General features: G+C 33.6%; 4 protein-coding genes and 1 long non-coding RNA gene across 6 annotated transcripts; all 5 read left to right on the top strand.

Moving 5' to 3' along the window:
* Positions 1-1531: 1531 nt before the first annotated feature.
* On the top strand, positions 1532-3078 carry LOC141717036 (uncharacterized). Its single transcript, XM_074519165.1, has 3 exons — positions 1532-1592; positions 1846-2058; positions 2307-3078. Exons 1-3 carry the CDS (start codon positions 1577-1579, stop codon positions 2993-2995), a joined length of 918 nt encoding a protein of 305 aa, XP_074375266.1. The 5' UTR covers positions 1532-1576; the 3' UTR covers positions 2996-3078.
* A 2796-nt stretch (positions 3079-5874) lies between these two features.
* On the top strand, positions 5875-7584 carry LOC141719369 (uncharacterized). The gene has a single exon (XM_074521742.1). It carries the CDS (start codon positions 5875-5877, stop codon positions 7582-7584), a length of 1710 nt encoding a protein of 569 aa, XP_074377843.1.
* A 3326-nt stretch (positions 7585-10910) lies between these two features.
* On the top strand, positions 10911-12985 carry LOC141717035 (uncharacterized). The gene is made up of 3 exons (XR_012573497.1): positions 10911-11069; positions 12101-12159; positions 12450-12985. It is a non-coding gene; the product is annotated as an uncharacterized LOC141717035 (long non-coding RNA).
* Positions 12986-14560: 1575 nt separating this feature from the next.
* Positions 14561-18470, top strand: LOC141717034 (uncharacterized). 2 transcript variants are annotated; one of them, XM_074519164.1, is made up of 7 exons: positions 14561-15046; positions 15206-15418; positions 15513-16012; positions 16315-16434; positions 16569-16746; positions 16980-17039; positions 17565-18470. In XM_074519164.1, the coding sequence occupies exons 1-7, from the start codon at positions 14953-14955 to the stop codon at positions 17594-17596; spliced, it is 1197 nt and encodes a 398-aa protein (XP_074375265.1). In that variant the 5' UTR covers positions 14561-14952; the 3' UTR covers positions 17597-18470. The 2 variants fall into 2 exon arrangements, with proteins under 2 accessions (XP_074375265.1, XP_074375264.1); XM_074519163.1 differs by lacking the exon at positions 17565-18470 and having other exon boundaries at positions 16980-17554.
* Positions 17669-18115, top strand: LOC141719368 (nuclear pore complex protein NUP98A-like). Its single transcript, XM_074521741.1, has one exon. The coding sequence runs from the start codon at positions 17669-17671 to the stop codon at positions 18113-18115; it is 447 nt and encodes a 148-aa protein (XP_074377842.1).
* Positions 18471-21887: the final 3417 nt, after the last annotated feature.

Here is a 21887-nt window from a genome sequence, read left to right as displayed (position 1 = left end):
TTTTTTCAAAACTTAAATGGAGATAATTGAGATAATTTGTTCGTCGGTTAGTGACATTGAAATAAGACAAAATAATACACAATATTCATCTTGATTAAAACAAAATTATACCATTAGTCGAGGTTAATAAATTTAAAATCAAATTAAGTATAATTAGTTGAATTTAGTTGGTGTAATGGATTTCGGGCTAAAACAAACTTATAACTACTGCTGATTCGGTTAAAAAAATTATATTATTGAACTGGTAATTTGTCGATCGAAATAATAGCATCGAACTAAAACAAAATAATATTTACTATTCATCCAGACTAAAAATTTGTAGAACTAAGCCACGATAAAACATAATTAAAACTAAAATAAAATTCGACCAATTATAATAAGATTATATACTATTCATCTGAGTTAAACAAAAATATATATTTACCCGGCTTTAAACAAAATTAAAATGAGCTAAATTTAATTAGTTAGATTTGATCAATATAATGTGTCTCGGGAGAAAAATAAAATAAAATTAAATGTAATTCATATACTATTGAATCGGGATAAAATATATCATTTAAATTAAAAATTAGTTATATTTCGTAAACACACATATAAATAACAAATTTTCAATTAATAATTTTATTTTTTAAAATTTGAATACCTCTCAATAAAAATATCAAATTATATCCTTATTATTATATAATATCATATAAAAATTTTGAATTAACAAATATCGCATTTTAAAAATTATAATTTATTTGTAAATTTTAAAAATAATGTAATATTGAAAAAAAAAATCGTGCATTTCATGGTATCAGCTAGCATATATAATTTATGCAGAAGCCATATGAAAGTATAACATAACTAATATAAACAAACTCATAGAAGTAATATATTAAAAAAAATGATAGGTTTTCCAAAAAAATTTCTCAAAAACTTCCCCAAATACTGATGTGGCGTATAATAAATAGCAACTTTTTATTAATATGCGCCAACAAATTAAAATATGTCATGTGTTTGTCATATCATTCAGTAAAAATTTTGTGGTAGAATTTTGGGAAATCGTGATCAGAATTGGAATTTGCTAAAATAATCAAGCATGTACTCCCTCCGTCACTGTTTGCACATATTTTGAGATTTCAATAAAGTATAGTTTTATAATACTTTTTAATAATTTTTTTTGAATAAAATTTAAACATGAAACTTTAAAAAAAATATTATGGAAGTATATTTTAAACGAGAATTAAAAAGTATAAAATAACGTAAACAATTCAGTAAGAAGAGGGAGGAGTATCAATTAACATAAACTCACCAAGAAGTTAAAAACCGCCATCCAAAATCATACACCAAAATCCTTCTTTACCGAAAATAAAAAAATAATCAAAATAAACAGACCGTAGTCATACATACGCGGGTAAAAGTAACAGCTTTAAAAGTAAGCCACACGTTTTGCATCAAGTCCTGCTTTAGTTTAGAGCTACTCGTATGGACGATGTATATATAAACACATTACCCTCGTATGGTTCATTCCTCAATACCCCACAAAATCTATTTACGTTTCTGTCTCTGTTGCTTCATTCATTCTGATTCTACAATGTTCTCTTCTACTCGTAAGCATCCTGTCTCTCTCTGTAATCTGTCTTTTTTATGCATACACCCATGCATGCTTTTATGTCTTTTTGATTCTGCATTAGCCACGCCCACATGTACACATGGAAGCATGAAACACATAGTCATCGAATTATGTCCCTGTTGTTTTATAAGATTCGATAAGCGTGTATACTTTTGTGTTGGTTATATGTGTGATTGATTCATGGTGAACATAATGATAATATTTTTGTTCTTTGTATTTTTTTTGAGCAGCTTCATCAACTAGTGCCTATGGATCACCATTGCTATTCGGACAAACTAGCAATTCGAATGTTTCATCATTCGGATCTCAGTACATGTCTGGCCAAACTAGCAGCACAAATATGTTTGGCCCTAACTCAACCACTTGTGGTGGAACTTCAATGGGATTATTTGGATCAGTGCAAGCAACTGCATCATCTCCTATTACATGGGGATCTTCATCAGGTTTGTTTGCACTCTTTGCGTACAATTAATATTTTGTTTATGGGATAAATTATTAGACTTATTATAAGAATTGGGCTTGTGCTATTATGCTACATTCCTCATGCAAAACATTATAATATGTTGGTTTATCGTGCTATGTATTGAAAATCTTTTTCTTTTTCTGCCTGTGCATCTTTGTTCTTTCTTGTTTTTTTTCTGAACAATTGACAGTAATACTAAGAAAATCTTATACTTCTTTTTCCTGACAGCTTCTATGAGTTCATCTACCAATGGATTTGGATCCCAAGTTGGATTTGGAAAAAGGGTCAATCCGAATTTGTCATCTACTAGTTCATCTGGATCCCAATATACATTTGGCCAAAGTTGTAATCTTTTTGGTTCTGCTCTCAATAATGGTGGAATGTCAATGGGCTTATTTGGGGGAAGTTTATCTGGCCAAAATAGCAATCTTTTTGGGTCTGCTTCCAGTAACGGTGGAACATCAACGGGCGTGTTTGGGGGCTGTTTATTTGGTCAAGATGGCAATCTTTTCGGGCCAGTTCCCAATAATGTTGGAAGATCAACAGGCCTATTTGGGCAAACAGCGTCTAGCACTCCAGTTGGCCAAAGTAACAATAGTTTTGGGTGTGTTCCCAAAAATGGTATCACATCAGCTGGTGTCTTTGGGCAAACAATATCTAGCAGTTCATTTGGCCAAAGAAGCAATATTTTTGGGTCTATTCCTAACAATAGTGGAACATCAACGGGCTTATTTGGGACAACTACGTCAGTGTCAGTGGGTGTATTCGGAGTAACAGTGCCTCCTTCCTCCTCTGCATCAATAGCAACGTCATCATCACCTACTTTGTGGAGTTCTTTTACAGGTTTGGGTGCTAACTGGATTTATTTTGATAATCATTTATTTTGTTTAAATTGCAGTGTGAAATACTTAACTTGACATGATAATTTCTGATATAAGCTGTCTGATCAGCGTATATATGAAGAATTAACTGTATAATACCCCATATTTTATTTGATACATTGTTGGTGCAATAACTTAGTAAATATTAATTAATTAATTTTAGAATTCAAAATTATGGATAATGTTTTATGTAGATAATAGGCTGTTAAAAATTTGAATTTTGTAAGCTATCTTTTAGTTGTTTAAAATTTGAATATGACTCAAACCAGGTGATAGTTTCATAGTTTGTTGGGCTACTTATAAACAGAGTCACCATGTTAGTGTTTTCACACAAAAACTCATCTTAGAGCGACAGATAACAAAATGGAAAATGAGTAGTATTATATAAGTTATGAGTGTGATAGAAGAGTTGGTGCATAAGAAAGGAAGCTTTGGATCTACATGTGCAAGAAGGTCAGAGAAGAGCTAACTGGAGTGTCAGAAGGAGAAATAGATTTTTGGGTTATTAAAGATCAAAAGGAGGAGAAAGATAGCTAGGTCGGCCAAAACTTTCAGAGAAGTGTACATCTTGAAGAGGTTTATTTAAAATTTAATTATGTAATTTAAGATGATTACTATTTATATTGTATACTAATATTAATCATTTTATTTTCAGGTTTATAATTATTTGTACACATTTTTTTACATATTAAATCAGGCTATAAATTCAGGTAAGTTTTATCAAATTATTATATTATTTGTTTATGTGTTTATATATTGTGTTAGGTTATTGTTTAATGCATGTTTAATTGATTTAATTGATTAATTGTTATTTGTACTGGCTACAAGATGTTTAATTAGTAGTATTTTAATTAGTCATGTTCCTGTTGTTTTTGTTTTTAATTTTTATGTCATTAAATTGGTTTAAGAAATTATATGATTCTCAGTTTTTTTTTACATTTTATTAAGTGGATGATATGGTACATTTTAATATTGTTAGTGTCTGGCTAGTTTTGTTAATTATTATTTACTAGTTATGTGTGTGAGTTGTTCACAATATTATCATGTTATATTATGCTAATTTGTTAATATGTAAAAATATTTGTAAAATAAAATCTATTTTTACAAGATTTAGTTTATTGAGATTTATTAAAATTGACAAAATATGTATTTGTAGGACTAATGATATGCATAGTATTTTATTTTACAGAAGATATGTAGTCAAAATATTTTGTTAATTAAGTTAAGTAATTAACAATTGGTTGTTTGTTTATCTAAAATTATAAATTGTTTACATTTGTTAATCTTATTATATTTTCCTCATAACCTATTTGTTACTTTTTTTTACCAATATGTTATTAATTAATAAATGTGTGAGAGGTGGATTTGATAAATATTGTCGGTATGTGTTGATAGACAGAGAGCATGCTATATTTATTTTTATCATTTTCTTAAATTGTTGTTACAATTTAATGTGTTAAATTAATGTATAATTTAAGTTTGTCTACTTTTATAAAGTCATATATTTAAAGTTTTCTACACTACTTTTATAAATTAATAAAATATCTTTTATATTTTGTGAACCAGCTTGTATATTATTCAGATTTTTTGTTAGTTATATGTTTATACTACTCTAGCATGAGATGGTGATAATCTGTATTAGTTGTGGTAGCTGTATAAAATATTATAATTTTGTTAGCTTACTTTTTAGTGGGTTTTAGAGTTTGGCGTTTATAAATTATATTTGTGTTGATATTATAGATTGGTTTGGAGGTTGATTTGGAGCTAAGTAGTGATTTAATAATTTAGACTCATTTCAGGTACGAGTATCTTTCATTCTCTCTTCATTTAAAATATATTTTCTTCCCCTGTACTTATTGTCCCATCATATTTATCTTATCAAATTTTATTTTGTTAAGTGTATATGTACACTTGTTAATTTTTTCTCAGCCATCTTTGATCCATGTTGTTGCTTAACCACTTTTGATCTATGTTGCCTATCAGTATACTTGATTTGTCACATGCAACTTTTATTTTCAATATTATTGGAAACACTTTGTAACCATTTATTATGGGCTATTAAACTTATCTGTGTGGGTAAATCACAGACGAGGCACATGGAGTTTTTGCAGTCTTTGGTGCTCTCGGCACTAACTCGTATAAGTGCTATGAGTATACGAGCATGTCTCTGGGGTATGAGGCATGATTAAGATCATGATCATTTTGTTTGTTTGGGAAATGTTTTATACATTTCATTTTATCCTTCTTGTGGATAACCGGAGAAGGAACTGTTTGCACTGTGCTTTGCTTAGTGTTTACTAGCGAGCAGAGGTTTTATAAGATGCCCTTATTAGTACCCACCTTACTTGTTCTCAGCCATTTCTTTGATTTTGTTTGGATTAGTTGGTTCCTTGCTTCTAAATAATTACTGTCATATTACTCATCTTCTTGGCTAATTATTAAAATCAAATATATTCTTTTGCTTTACCTTTTAATGATATATTCGTACTGGGCATTTGGCTCACTCGTATTTATTTCTTTCCACAGGTAGTCGGGGGTAAAGCGGGGGTATGATGAGTGCTGCCCAGATTTTAGCTTGTTATCTAGTTGAAAATAAAGTCAAGGACATGTTTTATTCCATATTATTTTGGATCTTGTTAGAGAACTTTATTTTGAAGATTTTGAACTTTTATTAGTTTAATAAATTATGTTTAGCTTGTTTTGCTTTCATTAATAAATAAGACTTAGCTTGTGTAGCATCTACTTGTTTAAGTGGGGTGTTACAACGTTGGTATCAGAGCCAGGTTATAGTTTCTGTAGACTGTCCTTTAGGATTTGACCTGTGAGTTTTGGGTTGACTCCATACGGGTAGATTTAAGATTTTGGATATGATTTTGTGATATATGTGTCTGTGCACTCATAAAATTTTGTGCAGGATGGCAAGAGGTAGCAGTAGTCGAAATACCGGGGGGAATGATAATCAGCAGATTGTTATGGATAGGAGTACTTTTATGGAGATGTTGCTGGAAGTTCAACGTGGACAGAATCCCACTGCTAACGGGCAAGATCGAGATGGTCAAACTATGTTTGATCGTTTTATGAAACAAAGACCCAATTGTTTTAAGGAGGCCAAGACTCCCATGGATGCTGAAGCTTGGATAGATCACATGGAGAAAATTTTCAGGGTCTTGGAGTGTTCAGAGGTGGAAAAGGCTCGATTTGCTACTTATCATCTTGAGGGGGATGCTAATACTTGGTGGAAGTCTGTGGTAGCGTCGCATGCACCTGGCTATGAAAATACTCTTACTTGGCAGGTATTCAAAACTCAGTTTGACCAGAGCTATTTTCCAGCCAGCATACGTGAGGAATATGTAAGGGAGTATCAGAGTATTACTCAGAGAGATGATGAGTCGGTGGCAGACTTTCAAGTCAGATTTCAGAGGTTAGCTGGTTATGCAAGATCTGTGGCTGGGTCAGAAGCGGATAAAATCATGAAGTTTAAGTGGGCATTGAAGAATTCCATCCGCAACCATATCATCTCTAACCGCTATACATCTATGGACACCTTGGTTGACAGTGCCAGAGATCAAGAGCTTCATCAGGCTGACTTTCTCAAGAAACGAGACATGCAAAATCAGAAAAGAAAAAGAGAAGATGACTTTTCCGAGCGTCGACATGGATTTCAGAAAAATGGTGGTTCTTCAGGTGGATTCAAACCAAATGATCAGAGGTATAATACTCGGAATTTTCAGCAAAAGAATGGAAATCAAGGAAATGAGCAAAAGAGGTCTTTCAACCAAACTGGAAATAAGGAAGCATCTAAGTGTGAGCATTGTGGAAAGATGCATGGAGGAAGCACTTGCTATTGGGCTACTAGAGCATGCTTCAATTGTGGAAAGAAGGGTCACACTATTCGAGACTGTCAGATGCCACCAAAGAAGCCTTGGGATCGTAAGGATCAGGGAGAGAAAAGCAACCAGAAGACTTCCGGTCGTGTGTTTTCCATCACTGCAAAAGATGCTGCAAGTACTCCAGGTACCATTTCAGGATCACTTTCTGTCGGTAATGGAAATGCTATAGTCTTATTTGATACTGGAGCTACACATTCATTTGTCTCTACATCTTATGCTAAACAATTAGACATTGCATCCACTGCACTTATATCGGATTTTTCTGTTGGCACTCCTATGGGTGTAACTATACTTGTAAATTCTCAGTATCTTGATTGTGTAGTTAGAGTAGACGATAGAGAACTACTTGTAGATCTCTTACCTATTCAGATGAGGGACTTTGATATCATACTCGGGATGGATTGGCTGGAGCGACACAAAGCTACAATTGATTGTCCAGGAAAAAGAATAATTTTTGGCGACTCCAATTCGCCCGAGTTCGTGTTTCAGGGTTCTAAACCTAGTGGTTGTGGAAAATTCATTCCGGCCATCAAGGCTAAGAAGATGATTGCTCATGGATGTGAAGGATTTTTGGCTCATGTGATTGACACGTCCAAAGTGCAGCCAGACTTAGAAGATGTTCTTGTTGTTCGTGAGTTTTCAGATGTATTTCCCGATGATTTGGAGGGTCTTCCTCCAGAAAGAGAGGTGGAATTTTTCTATCGATTTGTTACCAGATGCACAACCTATTTCTAAGGCACCTTATAGAATGGCTCCGTTAGAGCTATAAGAGCTGAAAGAACAGCTGAAGGAGTTACTTGATAAGGGTTTTATTAGACCCAGTGTTTCACCTTGGGGAACACCAGTTCTATTTGTGAAGAAGAAGGATGGTTCGATGAGACTCTGTATTGATTATCGAGAGTTGAACCGAATCACAGTGAAGAATAGATATCCATTACCGAGGATCGATGACTTATTTGATCAGCTTCAAGGAGCAAAATACTTTTCGAAGATTGATCTACGGTCAGGTTACCATCAACTAAGAGTGAAGGCAAGTGATATTCCGAAGACAGCATTCAGGACTCGTTACGGACACTACGAGTTTCTTGTTATGTCTTTTGGATTGACAAATGCACCTGCAGTTTTCATGGACCTAATGAACAGGGTATTCAAGGATTTTCTGGACAAGTTTGTGATTGTGTTTATTGATGATATATTGGTGTATTCAAAGTCAAGGGAGGAACATGAAAAGCATCTTCGAATTGTGTTGGAAACACTACGGAATAACAAATTGTATGCAAAATACAAGAAGTGTGAATTTTGGCTTGATCAAGTTGCATTTTTGGGACATATTGTATCAGCAGATGGAATCAGGGTGGATCCGGCCAAGGTTGAGGCTATTACCAATTGGCCAAGACCTAGCACTGCGACGGAAGTGAGGAGTTTCTTGGGACTCGCGGGCTACTATCGCCGATTTGTAGAAGGCTTTTCGACAATTGCGATGCCATTGACACAGTTGACTCGAAAAAGCAACAAGTTCATATGGACCGATGAGTGTGAGACTAGTTTTCAAAAATTGAAGAAGAGACTTGTGACATCACCAGTATTGACACTACCATTAGGATTGGGAGGCTATGTGATTTATAGCGATGCTTCGAAGAAGGGACTTGGCTGTGTATTGATGCAACATGGAAAGGTGATTGCCTACGCTTCAAAACAATTAAAGCCTCACGAGGTGAATTATCCGACACATGACTTAGAGCTTGCAGCCGTCATTTTTGCATTGAAGATATGGAGACAGTATTTGTATGGTGATAAGTGTGAGATCTTTACTGACCACAAGAGTTTGAAGTACATATTCACGCAGAAGGAGCTTAATATGAGGCAAAGACGATGGATTAAATTATTGAAAGACTATGATGTGAGTATTCAGTATCATCCCGGCAAGGCTAATAAGGTTGCAGATGCTTTAAGCAGGAAAGATTTTGGAAATTTGGCCGCTTTGGTGACGCAACAACAACCTCTTCAACGTGAGATTGAGAAATTTGGTTTGGAGTTTTATCATCAGAATACAGTTGGTATGGTAGCAAGTTTGCATGTCGAGCCTAGTCTTATCACTAGGATTAAGGCAGCTCAGGATGGAGATGGAGAATTGTGGTCTTTTGTCCAGAATATTGATCCTGAAAAGCAACCAGGATTTCATTTTGATGATCATAGCATTCTATGGATGTATAATCGTCTATGTGTGCCTGCTAACAAGGAACTCAGGGAGGAATTGATGGAAGAGGCCCATAGATCACCATTTTCTATTCATCCAGGTGAGACAAAGATGTATCGAGATTTAAAGGAACACTTTTGGTGGAGCGGCATGAAACGAGATATTGCCGATTTTGTTTCGAAGTGTTTGACTTGTCAACAGGTGAAGATTGAGCACCAGAGGCCAAATGGCTTATTACAACCATTGGAGTTACCTACTTGGAAGTGGGAGAATATTTGCATGGATTTTGTCATAGGACTGCCTAAGACTTTTAAGAAACATGATGCGATATGGGTGATTGTAGACAGACTCACTAAATCTGCTCACTTTTTGGCAATCCGTGAGAACATGAACTTGGAGAGCTTAGCGCTATTATACAGGAATGAGATTGTTAGACTACACGGGATTCCAGTTTCAATCGTGTCCGACAGAGATCCCAGATTCACTTCAAGATTTTGGAAAGAATTTCAAAAGGCATGGGGCACCAAGTTGAACTATAGCACAGCTTTTCATCCACAGTCGGATGGGCAGTCAGAGAGGACAATTCAGACCTTGGAGGACATGTTGCGAGCATGTGCATTAGAGTGGTATGGAAATTGGGATGACTATTTGCCTTTGGTTGAATTTGCTTATAAAAACAGTTGGCAGAGCAGCATTGGTATGGCTCCTTTTGAGGCACTATATGGGCGCAAGTGTAGAACACCTATTTGTTGGAATGAAGTAGGAGAGAAGCTTTTAGAAGGTCCCGATCTAGTCCAAGTCACTACAGATAAGGTAGCAGTTGCTCGAGAAAGACTTGAACAAGCTCGATCTAGGCAGAAAAGTTATGCTGATAAGGGTAGGCGAGAATATGAATTTAAAGTAGGAGACAAGGTCTTCCTTAAGGTATCTCCTCAGAGAGGCATTTAGCGATTTGGTCAGAAGGGTAAGCTAAGTCCGAGGTATATAGGACCTTTTGAGATTCTTGAGAGGGTTGGAGCTGTGGCATATAGAGTTGCTTTACCGCCACAATTGTCACGGGTGCACAATGTGTTTCATACATCGGTTATGAGGAAATATGTATATCATCCTAATCATGTTGTTCAGTATCCCTTAGATGCATTTCGTGAAGATTTATCTTGTGAAGAAGAAGCTGAAGCTATATTGGCGAGGGAGGAGAGAGTGTTGCGCAAGAACACGATCCCTTTTGTTAAAGTTTTATGGAAAAATCATGATGTTCAGGAAGCTACTTGGGAAACCGAGGATTCAGTTCGCGCAAGATATCCGTACCTCTTCGAATCAGGTACTTCACGAGAATTTCGAGGATGAAATTATTTTAAGGAGGGAAGAATATAATACCCCATATTTTATTTGGTACATTGTTGGTGCAATAACTTAGTAAATATTTATTAATTAATTTTAGAATTCAAAATTATGGATAATGTTTTATGTAGATAATAGGCTGTTAAAAATTTGAATTTTGTAAGCTATCTTTTAGTTGTTTAAAATTTGAATATGAGTCAAACCAGGTGATAAGAGTTTCATAGTTTGTTGGGCTACTTATAAACAGAGTCACCCTGTTAGTGTTTTTACACAAAAACTCATCTTAGAGCGACAGATAACAAAATGGAAAATGAGTAGTATTATATAACTTATGAGTGAGATAGAAGAGTTGGTGCATAAGAAAGGAAGCTTTGGATCTACATGTGCAAGAAAGTCAGAGAAGAGCTAACTAGAGTGTCAGTGTTAAAATGTTGGGTTATTAAAGATTAAGAGAAGGAGAAATAGATTTTTGGGTTATTAAAGATCAAAAGGAGGAGAAAGATAGCTAGGTCGGCCAAAACTTTCAGAGAAGTGTACATCTTGAAGAGGTTTATTTAAAATTTAATTATGTAATTTAAGATGATTACTATTTATATTGTATACTAATATTAATCATTTTATTTTCAGGTTTATAATTATTTGTACACATTTTTTTACATATTAAATCAGGCTCTAAATTCAGGTAAGTTTTATCAAATTATTATATTATTTGTTTATGTGTTTATATATTGTGTTAGGTTATTGTTTAATGCATGTTTAATTGATTTAATTGATTAATTGTTATTTGTACTAGCTACAAGATGTTTAATTAGTAGTATTTTAATTAGTCATGTTCCTGTTGTTTTTGTTTTTAATTTTTATGTCATTAAGTTGGTTTAAGAAATTATATGATTCTCAGGTTTTTTTTTACATTTTATTAAGTATATGATATGGTACATTTTAATATTGTTAGTGTCTGGCTAGTTTTGTTAATTATTATTTACTAGTTATGTGTGTGAGTTGTTCACAATATTATCATGTTATATTATGCTAGTTTGTTAATATGTAAAAATATTTGTAAAATAAAATCTATTTTTACAAGATTTAGTTTATTGAGATTTATTAAAATTGACAAAATATGTATTTGTAGGACTAATGATATGCATAGTATTTTATTTTACAGGAGATATGTAGTCAAAATATTTTGTTAATTAAGTTAAGTAATTAAAAATTGGTTGTTTGTTTATCTAAAATTATAAATTGTTTACATTTGTTAATCTTATTATATTTTCCTCATAACCTATTTGTTACTTTTTTTTACCAATATGTTATTAATTAATAAATGTGTGAGAGGTGGATTTGATAAATATTGTCGGTATGTGTTGATAGACAGAGAGCATGCTATATTTATTTTTATCATTTTCTTAAATTGTTGTTACAATTTAATGTGTTAAATTAATGTATAATTTAAGTTTGTCTACTTTTATAAAGTCATATATTTAAAGTTTTCTACACTACTTTTATAAATTAATAAAATATCTTTTATATTTTGTGAACCAGCTTGTATATTATTCAGATTATTTGTTAGTTATATGTTTATACTACTCTAGCATGAGATGGTGATAATCTGTATTAGTTGTGGTAGCTGTATAAAATATTATAATTTTGTTAGCTTACTTTTTAGTGGGTTTTTGAGTTTGGCATTTATAAATTATATTTGTGTTGATATTATAGATTGGTTTGGAGGTTGATTTGGAGCTAAGTAGTGATTTAATAATTTAGACTCATTCCAGGTACGAGTATCTTTCATTCTCTCTTCATTTAAAATATATTTTCTTCCCCTGTACTTATTGTCCCATCATATTTATCTTATCAAATTTTATTTTGTTAAGTGTATATGTACACTTGTTAATTTTTGCTCAGCCATCTTTGATCCATGTTGTTGCTTAACCACTTTTGATCTATGTTGCCTATTGATAAGTGGATTTTATATCCACTTGGAATGCTTTATTACAAGCTTAAATTGGTGTTTTGGACTCAAGTTGTTGGTATTTTGATGTGTTTTTGTGTTATTGTATTTCAGGTATTAGTTAAATGAAGAAAAGAGCTTTTAAAGGAAAAATGATGAAAAGTGATCAGAATTGGAAGCCAAGGTCATTGTCAAGTTATAGAGAATCTCAATAGCTTCGCGTGGGCAGTTGAATCGCCTAATTCTGACGAGTAGAACTCAAGTTATGGTCAAAACAAGATTCATCAGAATATTTTTTCCAGTCAGTAGCTGAGCGCCCGCTCAGAGAGCTGAGCGCCCGCTCAGGAGAGCTGAGCGGCCGCTCAGGGCGCGGCTGATCGCTGATTTCGCTGAAAAAGCCTTTTTTGAGTAGAATTTGACGATTTTAAGGGTCCAGGTCAACTAGGGGCGTATATATACTTAAAAAAAGGGTTTTCATCATCCGGGAAGATTGGGATACCAAGGAGAAGACCTAGAAGCACAGAACAACTCCGAAAAAGAAGATCTTGTTTTCAACTTGTGATTCTTTGAATTAGTTGTAACTTTGGATGCTCGTTTTCGTTCTTGTTGAACCTAGATCTCGTTTATTCGTACTTTGATTATTATTCAGTTATTAAGACCTTGTTTAATACCATGCTTTCATTGGAACTCATGGTGACGATGAGTTTGATTATGGGCTAATCGTTGTCATGGGGTTCTAGCAGATTTACTTATGGATTTCAATAGTTAATTTGTTTCGATATCTTGGTGTGTGGTGATTGATTGATATCCTAGTATTGGTTGTGCTTATTCGTCTTATGTGCGTAGCTAACATATAAGATAGCGTGTTAATCTCTATTGAAGCGATAGTGAATATAGAGGTTTAGAACTTTCCATGCTAGCATAGGTTCATGTATGTGTATGCATGATTCGTAGGTAACTCTAACCGTTTTACTTGCCCTATGTAATCAAGATAGATAACTTGTGCTTAAACCGTTATGTTGTCAAATTCTATAGACATATAGGGTCTCAATATAATTGGTGCATATTCAGCTTCTATCTCTTTTGTGGATGTCTGGTAGAATGGTACTCGTGCAACGAAAGTTGGCGTTTATCAGTTTCGTGTTATCTGATTAGTGTCCTCACCATCACATGCTAAGGTTAAGAACAATAAGGCTATTGAATGAAGTATTTAATGAAGTTAGGATTCCATGTTTGTTATATATAGTAATTCAACCTCAATTCTCTTAGTTAATGTTATTTAGTATAATCTCTTAGTTTAATAAAAACCCCAATTTGTTATTTGTCTTAGCATTGAGCGATAACCATACATTGTTGCATATGTGCATAAATTGAACTTAACCTAAACCAGTCTCTGTGGGAACGAATCTGATTTATATCTTATACTACTTGCGAACGCGTATACTTGTGTGAATATTAGCGCGTGTTTTCGCCCTAACACCTATCAGTATACTTGATTTGTCACATGCAACTTTTATTTTCAATATTATTGGAAACACTTTGTAACCATTTGTTATGGGCTCTTAAACTTATCTGTGTGGGTAAATCACAGACGAGGCACATGGAGTTTTTGCAGTCTTTGGTGCTCTCGGCACTAACTCATATAAGTGCTATGAGTATACGAGCATGTCTCTGGGGTATGAGGCATGATTAAGATCATGATCATTTTGTTTGTTTGGGAAATATTTTATACATTTCATTTTATCCTTCTTGTGGATAACCGGAGAAGGAACTGTTTGCACTGTGCTTTGCTTAGTGTTTACTAGCGAGCAGAGGTTTTATAAGATGCCCTTATTAGTACCCACCTTACTTGTTCTCAGCCATTTCTTTGATTTTGTTTGGATTAGTTGGTTCCTTGCTTCTAAATAATTACTGTCATATTACTCATCTTCTTGGCTAATTATTAAAATCAAATATATTCTTTTGCTTTACCTTTTAATGATATATTTGTACTGAGCATTTGGCTCACTCGTATTTATTTCTTTCCACAGGTAGTCGGGGGTAAAGCGGGGGTATGATGAGTGCTGCCCAGATTTTAGCTTGTTATCTAGTTGAAAATAAAGTCAAGGACATGTTTTATTCCATATTATTTTGGATCTTGTTAGAGAACTTTATTTTGAAGATTTTGAACTTTTATTAATTTAATAAATTATGTTTAGCTTGTTTTGCTTTCATTAATAAAAAAAAATTGCGCTCTTAGTTCAGTTTGGTAAAACGTTGGCTTTCAGAATGCCATGAGGTAGGTTCAAATCCTACAGAGCGTAATTTTGTCTTTGTATGTGTAATTCTACAGTGCCCGGAGTCTTTTTATACAATCTGTTTCCATGATTTGGCTGATTTGCTTATTCAGTTGTAATTCGTTATTCAGATTATATGGTATTATTTTTATTGAAACACTTGTAAGATATAAGCGTGCCTGTTCACCTCTACCATTTATTATATTCCATTTTTGTTCTTGTTCTTCAGCTGTTAATCAGATAAAATATTAATTTCCTTTCCGAATACGGTAGGATCTACCACACTTTCTCAGGTTCCTGCCACTATTACATCAAGTTCGTCAGGGTCTGGTTCTGGTTGCATGACATCTTTTGGCCAAGCAACTGTGCCATGGTTTACAAGCAACTTACCTGGAAATTATACATTTTCTTTTGGAACTCAGAGTTCCTTCTCTGGTGAGCATTTATCAACTTATTTACGATTTGGTAATTTTTCTTTTCTATTTTATAGCTTTGAACACATACAAGGCTTTTACAGTTCTAGTTTTATAAATAATAATAATAATTGTTATTATTATTATTAAAGTATTTAGTAACTGAATCTATTGTATCCAGGAAACAAAGTTAAAGCACCTATTTTCGGGCTTTCTGATAAGTCAAGTTTTGGTGAGAAACAAGGAAGCAGAGCAGCATCTTATACTAAAAAGGCTACCAAGGATGATAAAGGTGCACAAAATTTTTTTGTTTCCATCTCTGCCATGCCTGCTTATCAAAATAAAAGCCATGAAGAATTGAGGTGGGAAGACCATAATCAGTTCAATGCTGGAGGTTTGTGTTATATGAATCTCCTAAATATTCGTTATTATTGTTTGGCACTGATATAATATTTTCTAATTTCTTTTTCTATATTGCACTTTTGCAGGTGGTGGTGCTGTTCCTGTCTCTGTACAGTCTAATGATTTCACAAATCCATTTGCTAGAAAAGATAGCACATTTCCAAGTCCTTTAACTCCTGTCCCGGGCAATCAATTTTTAACAATAGAGACACCCCCTTCAAACGGACAGTATTCGTTTCTAAATCCTGAACCTCCTTCAGTCCCGTCCAATCCATCTGCTACAACAGTGACGCTCCCTTCAATCGGACAGTACTCAGTTCTGAATCCTGCACCTCCTTCAGTCCCATCCAATCCATTTGCTACAACAGTGACGCTCCCATTAATTGGAGAGAACTCAATTCTAAATCCTGCACCTCCTTCAGTCCCGCCCAATCCATCTTCTACTACAGTGACACTCCCTTCAATCGGACAGTACTCGGTTCTGAATCCTGAAACTCCTTCAGTTCCGTCCAACCCATTTTCCATAACAGTGACAACCTCTCGTCTTGATGCACTAACAGTAAGATATGGAATCTCTAGTATACCTGTAAGTTTTCTTACATCTAAACACTTCACTGTCATTATTTAGTATTTACCATAAAACTTTTTTGTTCAGTAGTCAGTAATGGTATACTTCCCCGTAAATAATAATTTACATCTTAGCATCAATTAGCATCCCAGTTGGGGCAAGAGGGCTAGTATCTGGAGTTGTATATCAGAACAAGTATCTGTTGGTGCATTGTATATCTGTATCTTAAATGCCTTCACCACAAGACCCCTGGTATTTAATAAATTTTGATTGTCGTAAAGCTATCGCTCTTTACTATAACTGTTTATCTCTTTCCTCAGGTCTGCGACAAGCCTGCTCCTGCGAGAAGTCCATCCTTGCTGAATATTAGACACTTATCGTATCACAAACAAAGGTGGCTACCAATACAAAAAATTAAACCCAAGAGTGATGGCCCAAAGGTAAGATCTATAAGCTAAGTTGAGATCAGTATCATCTATCTAATATTCAATACTTTTTCTCTTCCTTTTCATTAGTGGATAAAATAATGCCATCAAAAATATGTCTTTCAATTTGTTACTTAATGCCCATTCAGGTGGCATTTTTCAATGATGCTCAGAGGACTCCGACCACTCCCAAAAAGGAGACTCCACTTCTGCCGAGGAGCAATCCAAGAGCTTTTATTTCTGGTCTCTATGAAGAGCTGAAACCTAGGGCTAACTTTAATGACACATCCTTTGAGAAGAATGCATATGTCGAAACCTATGAGAATGGTAAATTCTTGGTAAAGTTTGCACGATGCTTTAAAATAATTGTATATTGAATTATTTATTTACTTCCCCTCACATGCATTCTAAAACAGTAAGTTGGAACTATAATTCAATAACATATACAGTTATAAACTTAATCACTGATGATATAAATAAAGCATCGAAGTATTTATAACTTGTAGACTTATATGTACGACGTAAGTCATTGTTGTTGATTTTGTTCAATATTGTTTTAGGTGAAGTGAAGTTGTTGTCTGCACCTGATCAGGATGGTAATGTTAATCAAGATAAAGATGGTATGTCCATTGACAGAACATGTACATCTCTTTAGTCATAGCTCATTATGTTTTGTGTTTCTCGCATAACAGAATTTAGAAGGATCACCATACCTTATAAGAGATGGAGGCATCTCTGCATTTTTCACGAATCAGTCATGCTGTTTGTTTAGATTTTTCTTTGTTATCTTTATCATGTTGAAATTAACTGTGCGAAGTCTCCCATTAAATCTAATGCATGAAAATTCATGTGAATCTCTCTTCAGTTGTTTAAGTCATCTATACTTTTTATTAATGAGAAAGATTAACCCCTCTCTCTTGCTCCGTAATTTATGGCATAATCGTCCTAGTTAAATACCATTAACATAACTCCAGAAAGTGCTGGCATTGTATCTTAATACACTAATTGTCCTAGCTATGTATTAGAAATACAAGAACAATATGAGGGGCATGTATTGCAGATCTGTGTCTTGTAGTTTGTTGATTTTGCTTCTGCTACCATTTTCATCACTTGCAATTCATGTTGCTTCCCTTGAACTGTTACAGGAATTTTTAGCGAGGAAGATGCTCCTGAATAAAATTGTAACACTGATTCTGTTTGTGGCAATCTTCCAGTCAAAAAGAAAATTTCTTCAGATGTTTATGAGCTGATGCCAAAGCTCAAGCACAGTGACTACTTCTTTGAGCCACAAGTGGAGGAATTGGCAATTAAAGAAAGCTATGAACCAGGATTCTGCAGCCATGTAAAAGGCTTTATTGTTGGGCGTCAGGGCTATGGGAGCATTAAGTTCTTAGAAGAGACAGATGTGCGGGAGCTTGATCTTGAATCTTACATTGAGTTTAGAAATCGCGAGGTAATTGTCTATATGGATGAAAGCAAGAAACCACCAGTCGGGCAAGGCTTAAACAAAGCAGCGGAGATAACTCTATGCAACATTAAGGTTGTTGATAAAATTACTGGCAAACAATATGTAAATGGTCCAAAAGTTGCCAAGTTCAAAGAGAAGCTGATGAAGAAGACAGCAGAACAAGGTGCAGCGTTTGTGTCCTATAACCCTGTGCAGGGGGAGTGGAAATTTAGAGTTCAGCATTTTTAGTGTTATGAACCACTATTAGATATGCTTCTGTAGTAGTTGTTCATATGCTTTAATGACCGTGATAGTTGCAGAATGGTGTTTTTTTGTGTAGGCATATCTGACATGGCTTGTTAGTTCCTTGCTGGTGCAACTCTTTCTAAAACATTTACTAGCTCTTGTGCTCAGTATTTTCCTGACTGGAAATCTGGCATGATTCTCACTTTATATGAAGATGACGTTGTTCCTTATAATGTAGCTACTTTTTCATGGCTATAGTTAGAACACACTCTTTGCAGATTCTGTTCTAGATAAACACTTATCTTTGTACTCGATAAAAGCAGAATTTAGATTGATTAAATGTTTTGAATTTTGTTTACTAATGGCAATTATAAGATAAGCGCCTCATGAATCTATGATAGAATATTAAAAGGTAATATTGCGCTACCATTTCGATGGATTTCTTAAAACATACCTCTTAGTCTTAAACATACCAGGCTAGTTTACCAAGCTCTGTAATTGGATTTGTATTTAAGAATTTTGAAGCACTCTTGCGTCCAGATTAGGATCCATTTTATGCTGGATCTGGTAACAAAGGGACTGATTTGCTCAGTTACAGGAAAGTCGGAATTGCTAACAGCAAAGAGTTTATCAAGAGTCCGAAGGCACTAGTCCAGCTAGTCTAGGCTGTTACATCCCAAATTTGACACCGATAAGTTTTAAGTTTAAATGGTAAAAGGATCTTCTTAATCATAAATAGGGTTTAGCCCACCCAAAAAACTGGGTGCAATTTTCAAAAGCTTTATTCAAATACCAGAATAGAGTTTCATCAGTACAATAAAGGAATCAAATTATTTTGCATAAATCCAGTAGCAAATGAAACCATTTCTCATACCTATCTATGAGAATGATCCAACTAAGGGCAGCTGATTGTTGCCATGTGTGAGAATGATATGGTGATTTTTACTTGACTTGTTTATATGTTTGTAGGACGTTTACAATTCATGGAATTAAAGGAGAATGTTACTGCCAGACAGCGATAACTTGTAAAACTTTGTAGTTATTGAAGCAAGATGCTAGTGGTTGGAGTATGTAACAGAGTCATGAGAATTCCCAGCAATCATGTAATTGTCAGGCCATCATCCTGCTTCCATGCTTGCTAATATTCAACATTTCTGGAAGTAAATTAAAAATCATTTATTTTGCACCAAGAACTTTTAAATCACTAGTCAGTCAGGTAATAGAAAACCTTAAGCATTGTTCTGCTGCATTTTCTTTCATGTAATTAAGAATATGCAAAATTCTTGCAACATACAAATCCCGCAATTAACATTCCCTTGGATGATCTTGTTTCTCTCAAAGTACATATGTAAAGTTTTATTGCCTCCTTCTAAGATGTCTAGACAGATGCGACTAATCCCGCAGTTAACTAACATTCCCGTGGATCATCTTGTTTCCAACGAGTTTCGAAAAAATGGACCTGCTTGGGACCAAGTTCTTGGCCATGTTTGTTGGAGTTGATGTCAATGTCCGGGTGTGATGAATGTGTCTCGGAACTCAAATAATTAGGATGGGGGTATCAATCTTGGTTCGCAAACTGATTAAACTGTACTAGTTTAATTATCAAGAAAGATATAAAGTTGGTATTCATTGAATGGAATAGTATAAGCTCAAGCTTGTCCCATCAAAAAGAGGAATTATGAGGCCCAATGTGTTGGTCTCATATAGCCAACATCTAGCTATATTGAAACTGATCATGCCTCATAGTCTGTCAAAAGAGTGTGTGTATGATGCGTACATGGCTCGAACACAATTTGAATAAGTTTGATTCATCGAATGTATATCATTTTTGGTGTTTATAAGTTGGTGTCTTGTAAATTTATACAAGCATAGATAAATTGAAGCGAGTGGTGTTTCATTCTAATCGACACAATAGTGTGTCTAGTCGCGCATGTACTTTTTCATTGCTTCTGTTACGTACAAGACAAACTACACTGTAAGTGGGTTTGTAGTTGTTTAAGTAACAAATAAAAAGTTTGTTGGAAAAAGTTGATAGATATTTAGGACTACAGTATTCAAGTGTTCATTTCAATTTTCTCACACATTTTATTTCCAAAATTTAGGTTCTCGTCGACAATTATGATAAGGGATATGTTTTGTATATATGATTGTATACAAAATTTTGTACATAATAATATATGATGAATTTTAATTAAAATGGGCTCCTGCATTTATCTCAACAATACCGATTAAAACATCTCACATCAAGTATCATGTTATTCTGTACAATTTTTTATACAAAATTCTGTACACCCAGTACTACTCTTATAATAATTGGCCGTTAATCTAAGATTGAACTAGTTATTTAGACCATAAGACCGAATTACTTATATTTAATGAAAAATGTTTGATAAATGAACGTTTGAAATAACTTTTCATAATGTAACTAGACGCATGATTTAGAAAAACTGTAAGTATTTTTTTTTAAAATTTTACAAATCGTGTCTGTTTGGGAGTGCTGTTAAAGATACTGTGCTATGAGAAAAAGTGCTCGTGGAAAAAGTGTTGTCAGGAAAATTAGATGACTGTTTGATATTTTTTTTAATTTATGCATATTTTAAAATATAATATATAAAAATAATGTTTTTAAGAAGGTTTGATGGTAAAATCGATAACTAGTTTTTGCAAAATCTAAAAACAGCTTTTCCCAAAAAGACATACTTTTGTTAACAACAACTTTTAGACCCAAAACGTTTTTTCACACGTCAACTTTTAGAATTTACTAAACACTGTCCGATAGCTTTTCAGTAAAAAGTTGTCGTAGGTGTTTACAACAGCAATAACAAATGGGGCAAACGGTATTTTAATCCCTTAACTAACAAAAATCAATATGAGAAGATTTATCTAATCAAATCTCTAATTGGATTCAAGGACAAAGGCCGTAAGTAACAATTTTTTAAAGAGAATTGAAGAAATACCACGACGCGGAGATTTTGTCCATTTTTACGAGCGTGTTATGCATTTTTTGAATGAGTAAAATGGGTCACGCATTTAATGAATGCATATTACATATAAATGTTGTTAAAAAAAGACTGATAAGCATTATGCAAAAGGGTGATACATATATATGCATTTTGTATATATATAATACGATGCTATTACGCATCTTTTAAATGTGTAACAAGCTATTATTTTCGTTTGCCTCGTTTCTTTACATTTCAGAGAGAATATTCGGATATAAAATATAATTCGATAAAATATTTTTTAACTTTTGTTTTCTGAATAAAAATACAAACATTTTTTTTTTGAAGCATAAACATTTAATTTTCATTTTAAAATATAAAATCATAAATATAAATTACGGTTGGTTCCCCTAAACCCTAGATTAAATTAGGGTTTAGACTCTAGAGTTTAGGGCCTACTCTAAATCCTAAACCCTAAATAGAGTTATTATTATTATTATTATTTTTTAAATATTTTTAAAACTCAAAAGGGAATTGGTGAAATCTAAAATATTAAAAAAGTTAAATTAGCTTTGCTTTTATTAAATTTTTTAATATTTCTAAAATTGAAAAATATATTATTGCACCCTAAATAATTAAAAATTGTTAAATTAGAGTACATTCACAAATTTTGATAATTTAAATTTAAAATTAAGTATCGAAAATATATAAGATTAAATGATATTTTCAGTTGCTAATTATACATATTCAAAAATTTCAAAGAAAGAGAAAGAAAGTTAACCATCAAGTAGAACATTCAGCAGAGGGAATAGCTTATTAGCACAGTATTAATG

The sequence above is a fragment of the Apium graveolens genome, chromosome 4 (genome assembly GCF_009905375.1).
Source record: "Apium graveolens cultivar Ventura chromosome 4, ASM990537v1, whole genome shotgun sequence".
NCBI lineage: Eukaryota > Viridiplantae > Streptophyta > Magnoliopsida > Apiales > Apiaceae > Apium > Apium graveolens.
This window is presented reverse-complemented; position numbering and strand designations above follow the sequence as displayed.